This window comes from Phoca vitulina, unplaced genomic scaffold (assembly GCF_004348235.1).
Source record: "Phoca vitulina isolate PV1807 unplaced genomic scaffold, GSC_HSeal_1.0 scaffold60, whole genome shotgun sequence".
Lineage (NCBI taxonomy): Eukaryota > Metazoa > Chordata > Mammalia > Carnivora > Phocidae > Phoca > Phoca vitulina.
Genome location: NW_022589763.1, coordinates 6,618,292 through 6,634,545, shown reverse-complemented (window position 1 = coordinate 6,634,545; position 16,254 = coordinate 6,618,292). Strand labels below are relative to the sequence as shown.

At 46.2% G+C, this 16,254-nt stretch overlaps 1 protein-coding gene across 2 annotated transcripts in view; it reads left to right on the top strand.

Annotated features, from left to right (window-relative positions):
• The first annotated feature begins 15,761 nt into the window (after positions 1 to 15,761).
• GPR143 (G protein-coupled receptor 143) overlaps positions 15,762 to 16,254 on the top strand; it is a 53,133-nt gene continuing 52,640 nt past the window's right edge. For both annotated transcript variants that reach the window (XM_032391127.1, XM_032391126.1), the window contains exon 1: positions 15,762 to 16,182. In XM_032391127.1, coding sequence (XP_032247018.1) covers positions 15,819 to 16,182 — 364 coding nt within the window. In that variant the 5' untranslated portion in view covers positions 15,762 to 15,818. The remainder of the gene's footprint in view (positions 16,183 to 16,254) is intronic.

Genomic DNA, 16,254 nt, shown 5'->3' with positions numbered 1-16,254 from the left:
GGGGAGATAGGTGAAATTAAAGGTAGTTCTTTTAGGCGCCTGGCTGGCCCAGTCCATAGGGCATGTCACTCTTAATCTCGGGGTTGTGAGTTTAAGCCCCATGTTGGATGTGGAGATAACTTAAAAAGAAAGGTAGTTCTTTCACTTTATCAATAGTGAATGAATCAGTCAATGAATAAAAGGCAAATTGAACCAGCTTTCAGCTTTCCTTTTTATGAAAGAGTTAAAATTATCTTAGTTTTTTGTTTTAACAAGAAAAGAGATTTATAATTATAAAATGTGGTGGAGGATGGAGTTCCAAAATTTTGCCTTTATCTTTCAAACTAGTAGCTCAGGATGGTCAAGCTTTCCAGAACATCTGTGACAATTTTTTTAAAGGCAGTTTCGGCCATTTTCTACTTTAGCCACGGTGTGCCTGAGCACAGGTGTGAGGACAGCTAAAGGAAGACGTTGACGCAATGGCTTTGCCCTTCATCACCATCATCATTATATTGTCATCTTGATATCTACAATCGAATGTTAGAAACATTGGAATTTCACTTAGCTGCAGATCTTGGCCCGGTGACAGAAGCTGAATGATGTACAACTCTGCCCCCATCACCTCCCCCTCTCACCTCAGAAGGATTTTACCCTGGATCTTGTTGTTAGGATATTTACAGATCTCTAGGGGAAAACTTCCTCTTTCTGTGCAGGGGTGGGAGGGAGACTGCGGGGTCTTTACTTACGACTGACACCATTATCCTGTTCATGGACTCCACAATGGGAGTTTGCATCCTAGCACTCAGCGCCTTTAGTTGAGGAAGCAAGGAATTAGCAACTAAGGAGTAACCACCATTCACAGGGAACCTACTTTGTGCAAGGCATGTTACATAAATGGACTCAGGTCCAAAGCTACTTAGAGCAAGCGTCACCCCATTTTACAGAGGAAGAAACTGAGCCCCAAAGCGGCTTAATACCCTGCTTGAGGTTGCTGAGCCCAGTCTTAAGAAGGACTCCTATTCTTCCCCTTGCAGGGACCAGTGCAGATTGGATATGGCGGGGCAGTTTTCACTGAGCTGGTGAGTTGGCTTTCCTCTGTAAGACATTTAGACAGTGAGCCACCTTTTGAGGTTCCCTTGATCTCCAAACAAGAAAGACGCTGAAGCCTCCTATGTGGAAACTTTGCCTATAAAACTGGATGCTAATTTAGGTTTGGTTGAGTTCCACTCCTGTTTCCTTGGAGACATGTCCTTTAAAGTATATGTAGGGGTGCCTGAGTAGCCCAGTAGGTTGAGTTTCTGATTCTTGATCTCGTCTCCGGTCTTAATCTTTAAGAAATATATATATATAATAATACTTAACTTTTCAGATTGGGAGTATTTAGAGAGCTACTATTTTTTAAAAGTGTTTATATTTTAAAATGCAGTTTCAGGTGCCGCTGGATGGCTCAGTCGGTTAAACATCCGACTCCTGATTTCGGCTCAGGTCATAATCTCACAGTCGTGAGATCAAGACCCGTGTTGGGCTCTGTGCTCAGTGCAGAGTCTGCTTGAGATTCTCTATCTCTACCTCTCTCTTTCTCTCCCCCTCCCTCCCTTTCCCCTTCCTGTCTGCTGCCCCCCCCCCCGCCCCATGTACTGTCTCTCGCTCTCAAATAAATAAAATCTTTAAAATGCAGTTTTAGAAAGCCACTGGCTATTTTTCACTTTTTATTTTTTTATAAAGTAGCCAATAAGTACTTCTTGAGCACTTTTAACTTGCCCAGTACTGGGGAGTGGTCGCTAAGGAATGTAAAGGATGCAGGAAATATGAAACATTAACTCTAGCTAATGAAGAAAATATAATCGGAAAAAAAAAAAACAGAGCACAGTTACGTGCAAAACCACTTTTAACTGCAAAAGTTCCAGCAGGAGAGAAACCAAAGTAGAGAAGAAAAAAAAAGAAGAAGGAGTGAATACAACCATAGATGACATTTCTAAATTTTTTTCTTTCTTTTTTTTTTTTTAATTGTGGAAATGTCAGTTGAACACAAAAGTAGACGCCTTGTTTCATCCCTGCCCACTTTTTTCCCAAGAGTATTTCAAAACACATCCAGGACAGAATGACTGAGCTATCTTGGAGGCTAAGAGGAAATGGAGCCAGGAGTTCTTGGGTGGGGACCCTGTGAGCAGAGGATTGTTCTTTATAGGGAAGTTGAAAGCATCGGGACTAAAAGGCTGAAACCTTGTTAATGAGTGCTGAAGTGCCCCAGTCCTGCTCCTTGGGAATCTGTGCTGAGCCTCCACTCCCCTATCCCAGAGAGTGTGTGCATGGCAGGGGTGGGGGCGTCAGCCCCAGCGGTCTCTGGCTGGAATAACTGGGCGGGGTGGGGGGCTGCTACCTGGAGATTGTGGCTGGAGGGGAGGCAATAATGAGTTCCTATGGGCAGGTTGAAATGGGAAATGCTTCTGGGATACTATGTGAATTTTCTAAGGCTATTGTAACAATTTAACAGAAGCTGTTTAAGACCCACTTTTTCCTTCCTGGAGGCCAGAAGTCTGAAATCAAGGTGTCAGCTCGTCAAGGTTCCTGGGTTTGTGACCCCATCAGTCCAACCTTTGCCTCTGTGGTCACCTGGCCTTCTCTTCTGCCTGGGTCCTGCTCCCTCTGTCCCCTCCCTTTGTCACTCTTTTAAAAGGTCACTGTGATTGCCTTTAGGGCCCACCTGGAAAATCAAGGATGCTCTCTTCATCTCAGAATCCTTAATCTAATCCTGTGTGCAGAGACCCTTTCCCCAAATAAGGTAACATTTGCAGGTTCCAGAGATTAGGACCTATCATCTTTGGGGAACGTTAGTCATCTTACTACATATACCCAGGTGGAAATCACTGGGGTGTTCCAGGACAATGAATGGGACTTTCCTCCTTAGTTTGTAAGCATTGTGGCTAAAGCCCTGTTGGTGCTGATAGTTCCGAGTGAGTGGCAGAACAGGCCAGTTATCTGCCTGTCCCCAGGTGGTGGAGGGGAAAGGCTTGTCCCACCCTTAAGCCAAGTGAGAACTGCTCCCAGAGAATCCCTCATAAAGATTTGGGATATCTACAGGACAGAGACTGGCATCTCGTTCTCGGGTGGCATTTCTGGAAGTGCCGTATTGCTGATCAGCTCCTTGTGGAGACATGAACAGAAAGCAGCAGGGGGACTGAGGGCTCGGCAGTGGGTGGGTGGGTGGGCTCTCCAAGTACACCTGGAGAATGTCGCTGCACATCCAATTATCCCAAAATTGACCAGCTTAAAACTGCAAACTGAGGCCTGACTCGGGACTGCTACTCAGGCCAACAGATCCCATTGGCCCAGATCCAAGCAAGGATTTTTTTTTTTTTTTTTTTTTTTGGATTTTATTTATTTATTTATTTGACAGAGAAAGACACAGCGAGAGAGGGAGCACAAGCAGGGGGAGTGGGAGAGGGAGAAGCAGGCTTCCCGCTGAGCAGGGAGCCGGATGCGGGGCTCGATCCCAGGACCCTGGGACCATGACCTGAGCCGAAGGCAGATGCTTAACGACTGAGCCACCCAGGCGCCCCCCAAGCAAGGATTTTGAATGCTGGTGACTTCTTTGCAAGAGACAAAACAGTTTTACTTAGGGAATGAGTAGTGGGGGGTATAAATCATGTGTTATCCTTGTAATTCTTGAGATAAAATCAAGGTCTCAAGATCTGAGTGGCTCCCTTAGTCATGCAAATGTGTAGGCAGCCAAGTCTAGGATTCCTTCTCTCTCCCTGGGGTCCCTGAATGAGGTGGGGCATTATGCTTTATGTAGAAGCCCGGGGTTTCCGGGAGGGCAGAGACCAACAGTTTAACTCCTGTTTCAAAACTCAAAATTAGGGGGAGTTGATGAGAGGAGGAAAAGAGGGGTAAAAAAGCAGCCACATGTGTTGGTCCGTGTCCACCATCCTCCGTGTGACCCTCAGCTGAGGTCCAAGGCCGAGAGCTGGCCGTCAAGAGATCAGCGCTCAGTCAGTGCAGGGCTTGGCAGACACGGAGAGGATGGGAGTTTTGACACCAGCCTGGCAACCTTACCTTCATTTAAAACATTGTATCTGGGGAAGATTCTTTTCAAATCTCAAACACCTTCCATGACCTAACCTGCTTGTAATTTGCCAACTAAATCACAGGATAGAAATATGATACCTGAGTCCCAAATACCGTCTAGGTGGTTGTAGCGAAAAGCCAACACAAGCAATTTTCAAGCAGCAAAAAATAATTCTGTATGTGAGATTTCAAGACATCCTTGAGAATACTCAAAAAAAAAAAAAAGAAAATACTCCTCTTTCCAAATACAGCATGAACCTTCTGCTCCTTTGCTATGATATCATTTGTGTGATTGTGGAATGCCTTTTTACTTTGTACTCCACATTTTGAGAGAGAAAAACCCAGAATAGGGACGCCTGGGTGGCTCAGTCTGTCAAGCGTCTGCCTTCGGCTAAGGTCATGGTCCCGGGGTCCTGGGATTGAGCCCCACATCGGGCTCCCTGCTTGGCGGGAAGTCCGCTTCTCCCTCTCCCTTCTTTGGTGTTGGAGGGACTGTTGATTCGGATGCGGGAAATTCCGTCACTGGCCACTGGCCAAAGTGCTTGTTTCAATCAAATCTTTTCACCTGAACTCCAAGGAATGTAGACGTCTTTGACTAGCAATAGGAATAACAGGAAGGAACAGAGGCCGGCTGGCTGAAGGGTGGTAGAATTTTAACTACAATGGACAGATGTCTTCCAGGCAGACATAGGAAGTTTCTAAAAACTTAGTTGGTCGTAATGATTCCTTTTGCGTAATTATACATGTGGAAGGGCCACAGGAAATATTGTGCGATTAACTTCTTTAAAAGTAAATTCTTCTGTTGGAACAATTTTAGATTTACAGAAAGATTGCAAAGGTAATACAGGGAGCACTTGTATCCCCTTGACCCAGGCCATTCCTAGTCACTGAACTCTTATTTGGATTCCCCAGTTGGCACACTAGTGTCCTCTTTCTGTCCCCAGGACTCCACTTTGCATTTAGTTGTCACGTCCCCTTTGGTTTCCATCGTTCCTTTGTTTTCGTGACCCTGAGAGTTTTGAGGGGGACTGGCCGGGTATTTTGTAGAATGTCCCCCAACTTAGGCTGGTCTGATGTTTTCTCATGACTAGACTAGGTTATGGATTTGGGGAACAAACACATACATAGATGATGTGGCCTTCTCAGCACACCACATCAGGGAATGCTTCACATCTACATGGCTTGTCACTTGTGACTGTCACCTTATTACATGGATAAGGAGATGGCTGCCAGGTTTCTCCCTGTCAAGTTACAGGGAGAATTTTTTCCCTTTCCTGATTAACTCTTAACAACTTGGGTTTTGGGTGCCTGGGTGGCTCAGTCGGTTAAGCGTCTGCCTTCGGCTCAGGTTGTGATCCCGGTGTGCTGGGATCAAGTCCCACATCAGGCTTCGTGCTCAGTGGGGAGTCTTCTCCCCCCCCCAACTCATGCTCACTCTCGCTCAAAAATAAAATCTTTAAAAAACCCCAAGAACTTGGGTTTTATAATGCAAAGCTGTTCTGTGGGAAATCACTTTGATTGCATGGTAGTCACCAAGTTCATACCTAGACAGACTATCCTTAAGACCAAATTAAGATGCTTGAATCACACCATTGATTAAGTCAACTTAAAGCACATTGAGAGAAATGGGGTAATTGGTAATGAGACCTTGTAGCTTGCAAAGGCAAAAATATGTACTGTTTCGAATTTCTGATTCCTGTGATAGACGAAAGAAATGTCATAAGTTTGAGAAACTCGGGTTATATTCATGGTTTACTGTGGATGTTCAACCAAGGGCAATGCAGTGAGACCCAAAAGATTTGGCGGGGGGAGAGCCATTGCATTTAAATTATCAGACTCCCTTCAGAGGACTGACTGACCCCCATTTTCTATGTTAATATCTTTCAGCCCTTCTGATATTGAGACATGTGCTCTAGCATGGGTATCAGACAGATGTTTTTGCAGCGTGCACAACCAGGTTGATGTAAGGGTGTATTATCTCCCAGCACGCTGTTTTTCTAACCACAAGCCAAACCCTTGAGGTTAATGTGGGTTTCCTATTCCCTACTTGTGGCCACTTGAGTACCAGTGAAGCAGTCATTTCAAAATTAGCCAAAGTCTGAGTGTATTTAGTCCTTTTTGTTATTTGACAGTCTCATGTGGATGAAAACTTCAGAGCATATAGTCCTCCCAGAAATAATAGTCGTCTCATTTCACTATATTAGTATAGTGTGCTACAAAAGAAACATAAAATTCGAACAAAGTTTGAAATATGTGACATGTATATATACATGTACATTCTAAACCCCTCCTTCCTTCCTCCCCCACCGCATACTTCCCTGAAAGTGCAGTTATGGTCACATGACTTCAGATTTGGCCATCTGTGACCTGCCTCCAACTTCTCAAAAGTGGACTCCTTGTTGCTTCAAGGTGGTGGGGTGAGAATGTGCATTTCCGTGGTCTGACTAGTTTGTAGCCACTCATGGCAGACATTCATTCAGGAAATGAATCTCCAGTTCCCCTCTGGAGGAAGTGCTTATGGTGTAATCTACCTGGGTTTGATTCTCACCTCTACTACCTCCATGACCTTGGACAAGTTTCCTCACCTCCTCTGGTGCCTTATGCATAAAAATGAGATAAAAAGATGAGCCACAAGGGTGAAGATGAGAGTTAAGCAAGGCATTGAGTACTTAATGCTGCCAGCTCATGGAAGGCAGTCAGGTAATACTAATGCTAGATGATTTTTCTTCCTCTTCTCGGAACACAAACCCCACCCCTGTCTCCCTCTCATGGCACGGTCTGGTCTCATCTCCTCTCAGGCCGAGACTACTTAGCTCACGGACTCATAGTCTGCCTGTTGCAGAACTGAAGATGTACTCTTAGACACTGTTCCTCAATCTGTGAATTTCTATGTTTTTGTCAGGAAAGGGCAAGGTTCCTTCAAGCCAAGACTCTCCTGTTTTGTCAGGGGATCAATACCCAACCCAACAACCACAAAGCAGGCTCTTTGAGCTCTAAGCCTGGGTTCAAAACCCATTCATTGTGTGGCATTTTGCAGAGCTACTCAATTCCCCACAAGCAGAGAAAGGGGTTCAGTATCAAGATGTAAGCCACTACAATTCTTTTTACTCTCTTAAAGCTTTAGAGCCAACCCTGAGCATTTTTGTCAGTTCTACAGGGTCAAACCAAGCAAATTTAATTCTGGATGGAGTGCGTAGTCATCCTTCCATGCCCTTAACATAATTCCTTGAACTCCAGCAGGCAGCCTTGCATCTCTCTGAAGAAGGAAGCACTCAGGTGGCAGAAGCTCACTCTGCCAATGCTCCCAGAGAGCCTGGGCAACCAGAAGTTCCTAGGATTTGAGGTGCCCGCCACAGGGGCAGCCCTTCCTGGTTGACTGACAAGAGTGGGTGCTCCAGCATTCTTGTGCCATCAGACAACCCTGAGGGGTCGCTGTGATGGACAGACATTAAGATGGCCTCCCCAGTGCACCCCACCTGCTGGTGTTCACACTCTGTGCATTCCTTCCATTGGGTGTGAGCAGGACCCATGACCCACTTCTAACCAATAGGATGCGGCAAAGCTGATGGAATATCCGCTCTGTGATTATGTTACAAAAGATTGTGACTTTCACTTGGTGGATTGTTCTTGCTGGCTTTGACGAATGAAGCTGCCTTATTGGAAGCTGCTTTGTGGAGAGACTCATGTGCCAAGGAACTGAAGGTGGCCCCTGACCAACAGCCCATGAAGAGTGAAAACTTGTCATTAAACATGTAAGCAAATGCTTGGAAACAGATGTTTCCCCACTTGAGCCTTCAGGTGAGACCAGCCTAATCAACATCTTAATTGTAGCCATTGAGAGACCCCAGAATGGGAGACCTAGCTAAATTGTGCCTGGACTCTTAAGCCACAGAAACTCTGAGAAAATAAATGTGTGTTGCTGATTTCTGGTCTGGCATGTCAGGAGCTTAGCGGTCACTGCTTCATCCTAACAAGCAAAAAGCTGAATGAGCTGAAAAATCAACCCTTCTTAGATCTGTTGGAGAAGGGAAGTCACAGGACAAACTGCTGCCCCCCACCCCCAAATTGAAAAGACAGGCAGATGCAGAGAATCACAACTTACTGGAACTGAAACCCATTAGCAGAAAGTTCCACAGGAATCAGTACCAGGGTAGGAAAATCTGAACTGTAATCAATAAATTGCTGGAGGCTCAGTGTAGATGAGTCTGAGTTAAAAACTGCAGGGGTCCCCATGCTTTTGTGAGTTTTACCTCCTGGCGCTCTACCAGGTTCTCACAGTGAAGATTGGAGAAAAAATTGCTTGTGCGTCCTGCAGAGAGGGGGGAAAAGTGGCCATTTTTAAATATGCCAGAGCATTCTGTTCTTCTGAACAAGACCTGCCCTCAAGAGAAACTTGACCCTAATTGATGGGGGTTACCGGAACCTAACCACAGTGGGGGAAGGAGATACCCAACTCCTACCTCCTCCAGCCATCCTTTCCCGTCTAAGGCCCTGGGGGAGGGGGCACAACTAAGAGTCATTTATGAAGTTCACAGCCAAGGGGTACACACTAACTACAAGACCAAGACCTAATCCTAGAACTGCATCTCCTCCCCTGTCACCTCCCCACGACACCACTAACAGCCTATTTATCCCGATTCTTTTTACCTAGCACATCATGACATCATGTCCAGCTTTTTTTTTTTCTTTTTTTTTTTAAGGGAGTGAGGAGCAGAGGGGGAGAGAGAATCTTAAGCAGGCTCCACGCCCAGCTCGGAGCCCAGGGTGGGGCTTGATCTCACAACCCTAAGATCATGACCTGAGCCAAAATCAAGAGTCGGCCGCTTAACAGACTGAGTCATCCAGGCGCCCCCATATCCAGCTTTAAACAAAGAACTACAAGGCATACTAAAAGGCAATAAACACAGTTTGAAAAGATAGAGAAGCATCTGCGCCATACTCAGGGATGTCGGAATAAATGTGTGTTGCCTTAGGCTGCTAAATTTGGGTAATTTGTTATGTAGTGTAGATTACTACAGTGGCCTAACCATTTCTACAACTCCTGTGGGATGGAACCCAAGTCACCCTTGGGACTTTACTTGACACCAAATTTGTGCTTGGTCTCCCTTTCAGGATCACATGGTTCTGCCACTTCCTACCTTTACCTGGAAACTCGTCCAAATAAACCCTTCCACATGCATCCTCAAGTTCTGCGTGAGAGGGCTCCAGCCAGTCACACACAGTCATGCTGCCATCTTTGTGTGCATGTGTGATTTCAAATCTTTCTTTGCATCTTGCATCTTTAGTCACTAAGACTGCACATTGAACTTCAGAAACTGTCCCTTCTGGTTTCTAACCAGTTAGGCTTTAGCCTGGCCTTTTTTGCCAGTGTTTTTTGTTTTGCTTTGTTTTTTAATGATTTTTTATTTGAGAGAAAGTGAGAGAGCACAAGCAGGGGGAGCGGCAGAGGGAGAGAGAGAAGCAGGCTTCCCACTGAGCAGGGAGCCCGACGGGACTGGATCCCAGGAGCCTGGGATCGTGACCTGAGCCAAAGGCAGACGCTTAATGACTGAGCCACTCAAGCACCCCACTATCAGTGTTTTTTTTACTTTAGTGGGAGATAAGACATTCAAGAACATCTATATGGTCAAGACATAATTTCAAATTGGAATGGATTTACTGACTTTTGATTGGTTAAATCATTTCCATCATTCATGATTTTAAAAGCACAGATAGAACTTTTTTGAAGTCCAATTTGGCTGCCAATCCAGAGTGTGTAATGCTTCTACAATTCTGTTAAGAGATTAAGAGATAATTTTATGTGTACATTTAATGTGTGTGCATGTGTACTTTGAAAGCCATTCCAAAGACAGCAGATTTATGTATAAGAATTTGCCTTTAGTTGTCCTTGAGTGATTGTCAATTGAATTCAAATATACAATCGAGCATTGGGGCTCAAAATCATTACATTCCTTTTTGGGCATTAGAAGAAAGCCTTTTTCTCTTTTTGAGCTGAAAGGTCTGAATGTCAGCATACAGAATAAGGTGAATTGAACTGAAAAATTGGCATTCCTCATTATAAAGAATGTTAGAGAAATGTCTTCAGACATGTAAATGTAAAGATAATTGTTTCTTATCATGAAGGATTGTAGAATTACTTCTGCTTGCATGCACATCCCGAAAAAGCACAAAATGCAGATTTAGATGGAAAACACTGCCCTTGACTTAACTCACCACTGGACTATCCTCAAATAGTTCATGCCTGCCCATTTATTTGTGGCTCCATTCTTTTAGTTACTAAACATTTATTTTATTTTATTTTTTTTTTTTTTTAAGATTTTATTTATTTGACAGAGACACAGTGAGAGAGGGAACACAAGCAGGGGGAGCGGGAGAGGGAGAAGCAGGCTTCTCACGGAGCAGGGAGCCCGATGCGGGGCTCGATTCCAGGACCCTGGGATCATGACCTGAGCCGAAGGCAGACGCTCAACGACTGAGCCACCCAGGCGCCCCTAAACATTTATTTTAAAGTAATAGCATTCACTACTCATACCACAATCGGCTTCAAATATACTTTTGTTTCCTTTTTCCTTGGTTTTTATTCAATCGCCGGTGTCAATTGCAACTTTCTCTACAATTACTTTTGGTATGTTTACTGATCACACTGTTAACAGTTGTTTTTTCTTTGTGGAATGGCTATGCTCAGGCAAATTTAGCTGTGAATTGAAAAATCAAATCTCGGGGCGCCTAGGTGGCTCAGTGGTGAAGCGTCTGTCTTCGGCTCAGATCATGATCCCAGGGTCCTGGGATCGAGCCCCGCATCAGGCTCCCTGCTCGGTGGGGATCCTCCTTCTCCCTCTCCTGCTCCCCCTGCCTGTGCTCACTCTGTCTCTCTGTGTCAAATAAATAAATTGAATCTTAAGAAAAAAAAAAGAATAATCCAGTATCTGTGAAGCAGATCCTGTTTTGCCTTCTATTTGAGCTTTACTTATTTAACAGCTGGTTAGTTGGCTTTCAGAAAGGCAGTATTTTAAATGGTGTCTAAGGAGGTGGGGTCGTTTGCGATTTGATAGGTGGTCCATCTGAGGCACTGAACCTCTCACCTATGCAAAACGAGCTTCAGGCTTGAGCTTCGGTAGGAATTCATCAGAGCCCTGGCCTCTTTTATCTAGACCAGGGTGAAAGTCTTTAAGTTTCTACCTGAGAACCTTGCCAGGCCATTCTCTCTTCCTGAACACAAAATCACTTTTGTCTCTCTCCGTCCTTATCCATCTTCTTCTCTCCCATTTGCTTCCTCCCCCAGCATCCTGACTTCTGTTCCAGGTTAGTCCCTAACATTTCTCACCCACTGGGGCTTGCAGAACTAGAGGGAAGGATGTAGCTCATCACTGCTAACCCTGCGCTTCCATCCCTGACTCGTCATTTGCATTCAGAATGCTCTTTGGCTTAGTTGGATGTGGATCATTTTTTTCTGCTATTTTGAACTAAGTTCTTCCCACATTTAAATGTGGCCTGGTTATTCCCTTTCTTTTTTAGGTTGAGATACAAGCTCTAGGACCTTGCTACTCAAAGTAGGAGCCATTGACCAGCAGCATCCACATCTCTGGAAGCTTGCTAGAAATGCAGTTTCATGAAATGCTGGGCCTCACCCAGCCATCCCAACAATCAGAATCAGGATTGTGGAATCTGCTTTTCAATGAGATCTGCAACAGGATGCACATTAAACTTGATGAATTTTATTCTCAGGTCTGATATCCTTTAAATGTCTTTTTTTTTTTTAAGTACAATTTCATTTTAAACCATACTCAATCCCTATCTCTTTCCACCCTCCACCACTTACATCTATGATTAATTAGTTTATTTGGCATTGACAGTGCTTTTGTCCTTTATGTATTCTTCTTTATTAAGGCCTGGTAACACTCCCATATTTTTTTTTTTTAAGATTTTATTTATTTAACAGAGAGACAGTGAGAGAGGGAACACAAGCAGGGGAAGTGGGAGAGGGAGAAGCAGGCTTCCCGTGGAGCAGGGAGCCTGATGTGGGGCTCGATCCCAGGACCCTGGGATCATGACCCGAGCCGAAAGCAGACGCTCAACGACTGAGCCACCCAGGCGCCGCCAACTCCCATATTTATTGGACACAACCTCTCTATCTGTTCAATCAGTTTGCACACGGTACTCAGTAAATTTCTGTTGAATTGAAATGAATTGAAAGGCCAAGATGCTACTGGTCATCAGATGGACCCCAAGCAGGGCTGTGGCTGCAGAAGCTGAAATCCTTTCTCAGGAGGGCAGATTCTTAGCCTGGGTTCTTTAGAAAGCAGAGCTTAAGACAAATTGTGCACTGAAGCTTTACGGCAGAACATCATGGGATCCCTGGACAAAAGGGCAGTAAAGCAGGGAAGGAGGAAGAGCAAATTAAAGATGGTACATTTTTTAATAGACCGTAAATTCCTAAGAAACACGGCTGGTTTGCTCAGGGCCGTATGCAGCCTCTCCTCAGAAACTTCCATAGGGAGGGAGGAAGTAAGACCAATTTTCTCTGCCAGCAACTTCTTGCTTGCCATCCCTCATTGGCCTGTTTGCCTGCCCCACTAGGTGTTAACTCTCCTGCATTTTAGGCTTAGGCCCCCAGCATTGTGGGGCAGCTGCTGGACAAGCCAGAGCCTCTGTGCGTAGACCTACAGGGGCCAACATGTCTAGGTCTCCACCAGTTTTGTAAATAAAGTTTGATTGGAACACAGCCATGCCCATTGATTTACATACTGTCCACAGCAGTTTAAGTATCAGTAAAACCCACCTGAAAGGCTCATTCTGCATATTAAATAAGACAATGAATGTAAAATGCAGAGCATAGAGCCTGCCCACTGATGCGCTATGAAAACAGTAGGTTTTTGTGAATCACACTCTCCTCACGCTGCTGCGATCAGTACATCTCAACAGACCATCCACCTGCCCCCCACTGCCCCCTCCACTGCATTCTGTGGCATACCTGAGGTTCTCCCCATAAACTTGGTCCTTTCCATTCAGACCTCTGGGTGTCAGGGGACTCACTGGGAAGAGAAAGTTGTCTGTAAGAGAAAGCCCCTGAGCTGCTTCCAGCTGTTAGTGTATGTGATCAAGTGCAATGGCAAGCAAGTTGTGAGTCATGGAGCAAAAGAAAGCCAAGACAGCTGAGCGTTTCCTGGGCGGCCCAGACTGAAAATGCAAGGTGGAGTCCAGGTGGTAAACTGGGAGGGAAGGTGGAAGAGTGGGTGCACAAATGAGCATCATAGGCCCTGATGATTACGACACAGATCTCTCCCTGTTCGGGCTCAGCTGACTGGCTTGGCCGTATCATTGCATTTCTCACATCTACGTACTTTCAGATGTTTCCACCTGCTGTGCGTGTGCTTTACCGGTCTACTTTTTCATATTTTAGTTGCACTCTTGCCCAAAAAGTTTGTTATCAGTTTTATTTCTTTTTTAAAGTTTTATTTAAAATCAATTAATTAACGTATAGTGTATTATAAGTTTCAGAGGTAGACTGCAGTGATTGATCAGTTGCACATAACACCCAGTGCACATTCCATCACTCAGTTACCCCATGCCCCCACCCATCTCCCCTCCAGCAACCCACAGCTTGTTTCCTAGAGTTAACAGTCTCTTATGATTTGTCTCTCTGATTTCGTCTTGTTTTCTTTTTCCTTCCCTTCCCCTGTGTTCATCTGTTCTGTTTCTTGAATTCCACATATGAGTGAAATCATGATAATTGTCTTTCTCTGATTGACTTACTTCGCTTGGCATAATATCCTCTAGTTCCATCCACTCAGTTTTATTTCTTAGACTAATTTCAAGTTCTTTCTGACAGTTAAAAAGTTTAGTTTCCTATCCATCCTTCCTCACGTTTGCTCTGAGCATACGTGAGCATAGCATAATCATCTGAGCTGATCTGGCCTAGGACTCCTCATTTGTAATAATTTCCCTCCTTTTATTACCGACCCCCCTGGGGGCCTCAGCCTTGACTACTTGGCACCTGAATCATCCAGAGCCCTCAGGTTTGCACGTGGGAAGCGGAGACGTGGACTATGTGTAGCTTGGGTGCAAAGCAGAGACTAAAATGCGGTAGTACTTGTATATGGATTAGCCACGCAAACCCTGGGCGTTAGGGCAAACATACAGATGCCCCGTTGTCATTTTTATCTTTTAAAGCACATTCCGCACACTGTCCTCCAGAAGCCATCTCTGCTTTCCAAGAGCAAAGGAAGGAGGAGATCCATGGTCCAAAACAGATAGCAGGATTCATGCTTTCTAAGGGACTGACAAATGGATGTGTGGGGATTACTCCTATGATGTTCTCTGCTGTTTTTACAAGCAAGCGTGTTAATACCCAAGAGCGGTTAAGGTTTCAACAATGTCGGTCTGTTCCAGAATTCTATCAAAGCAGCTGCCCCTGCTAATAGACGTGCCGGGTTGGATCCTTTGGAAGTGCTGGTGTCCGCAGCCCTTTGTTAAAGGCTCTGCTTCCCATGTGGCAGCGCAGCCTCCTGCCTGCCTAACATGAATTCCAACAGGAAGCCCAGACCTGTGGGCTTCCAGGAGGAAGGCCTAGGAGCTGAGCCCAAACTGCCTCACTTAAAATTGCAAAGCTGGTGGTGGAAATGTAGATGAGCAGCTGGGTGGGAGGGCATGTGTTTGCACTTAAGTGTTTCATAAGTGGGGGAGGGAGGAGCGGTGGGGATACCTTGCCTGTGGTTGATTGGAAAAAACCTGGAGAGGGGCCCATTTATTGGGGGCAGAGATCAAAGGGTGGCTGCTTGCGCTTTGCCAATGGGCCTGTTAATTTATTAGATGATAAATCTGATAGGGTTTTGGGGGTTTGTTTTAAATAAAGCTTTGGTTAGTAAAGCTATAACCTAGAGGGGGGCTTTTTTATTTTCAACCTTGAAGAGTTTGTTTTTAAACTTCACCAGTATGTTTACTGTTGTCATTAGTGATTATGTGATTTTTTAAATTTTTTTTTTTTTTAAGTAATGTCTACACCTAACGTGGGGCTGGAACTCACAATCCGTGATCCACAGTCCCATGGTCCACCGACTGAGCCAGCCAGGCGCCCGGTGATGATATAATTTTTGAAACTTTGATGCATGTAGAAGAAAGCTTGATTTTCAATGCATAATGAAACACACAAAAACAGTTAAGAAATCAGAATAAACTTGAATAACTTTTTAAAAAACCATAATTACTCTTGAAAGCTAATTCAGAATGCCAGACCTATACTGAAGCTGAGTAAAAACGGAAGACTGAACAGCAAGGTGCAAAATAGGTCCGTGTGCACGCGTCTCGTTAGGCGAAGTGCCCCGTCTTTGTCCAAGATTTGATTTTCAGCGAAACCCCCCTACCTCCGCGGGATTGTTTCCGTGGGGGCGCGGGGGCGTGAAAGAGCGCTGTTTTAACACCTGTCGCCTCAGAGTTGAGGAACGTGTTTTGGTGCCTGTAGCGCATCAGAATTAGGGATGTCGGGTCCCAAATAGGGAAGAGCTGGTAAATGAGGCATGTTTTTCTGGTCCGATCAGTTAAGGCAGATGGCAGTTTTGGAGAAGGCTTGGCGAAAGTGGAGAAAGCTGACCTGCCGGGCCTCGGGCGCTTCTCCTTCCCGCACCCCTCCTCCTCCTCCTCCTCCTCCTCCTCCTCCTCCGGACCCAGCCTCGCCCTCGTGAGACCTCGTGGCGTTTGCAGAGGGCTCACAGCCCCCACCGAGGCCGGCGCCTTCTCCGCACGCGCGGGCATGGGGGGGAGCGGGCCCCGGGCACATGATCCCCCCGCTCCCGGCCGGCCCAGCACCTGACTCAGGCGGGGCCGGTGGGGGGTCCGGGCAGACCCGAGCCGCGCGTCCTCGAGCACGGCCCATGGCCTCCCCACGCCTCGGGACCTTCTGCTGCCCCACGCGGGACGCCGCCACTCAGCTGGTGCTGAGCTTCCAGCCGCGGGCGTTCCACGCGCTGTGCCTGGGCAGCGGCGCCTGCAGTCTGGCGCTCGGCCTCCTGCAGCTGCTGCCCCGGCGCCGGCCCGCGGGCCCCGGCGCCCCCGCCACAGCCCCGCCGGCCTCGGCACGCGCCCCGGCCTCCGTCCGCATCCTGCGCGCCGCCGCCGCCTGCGACCTGCTCGGCTGCCTGGGTAAGGCGCGCGGCCCGCGGGTTGCGACCTGCTCGGTGTTCGGGTGAGCGCGCGCGGCCCGCGGGTTGGGAC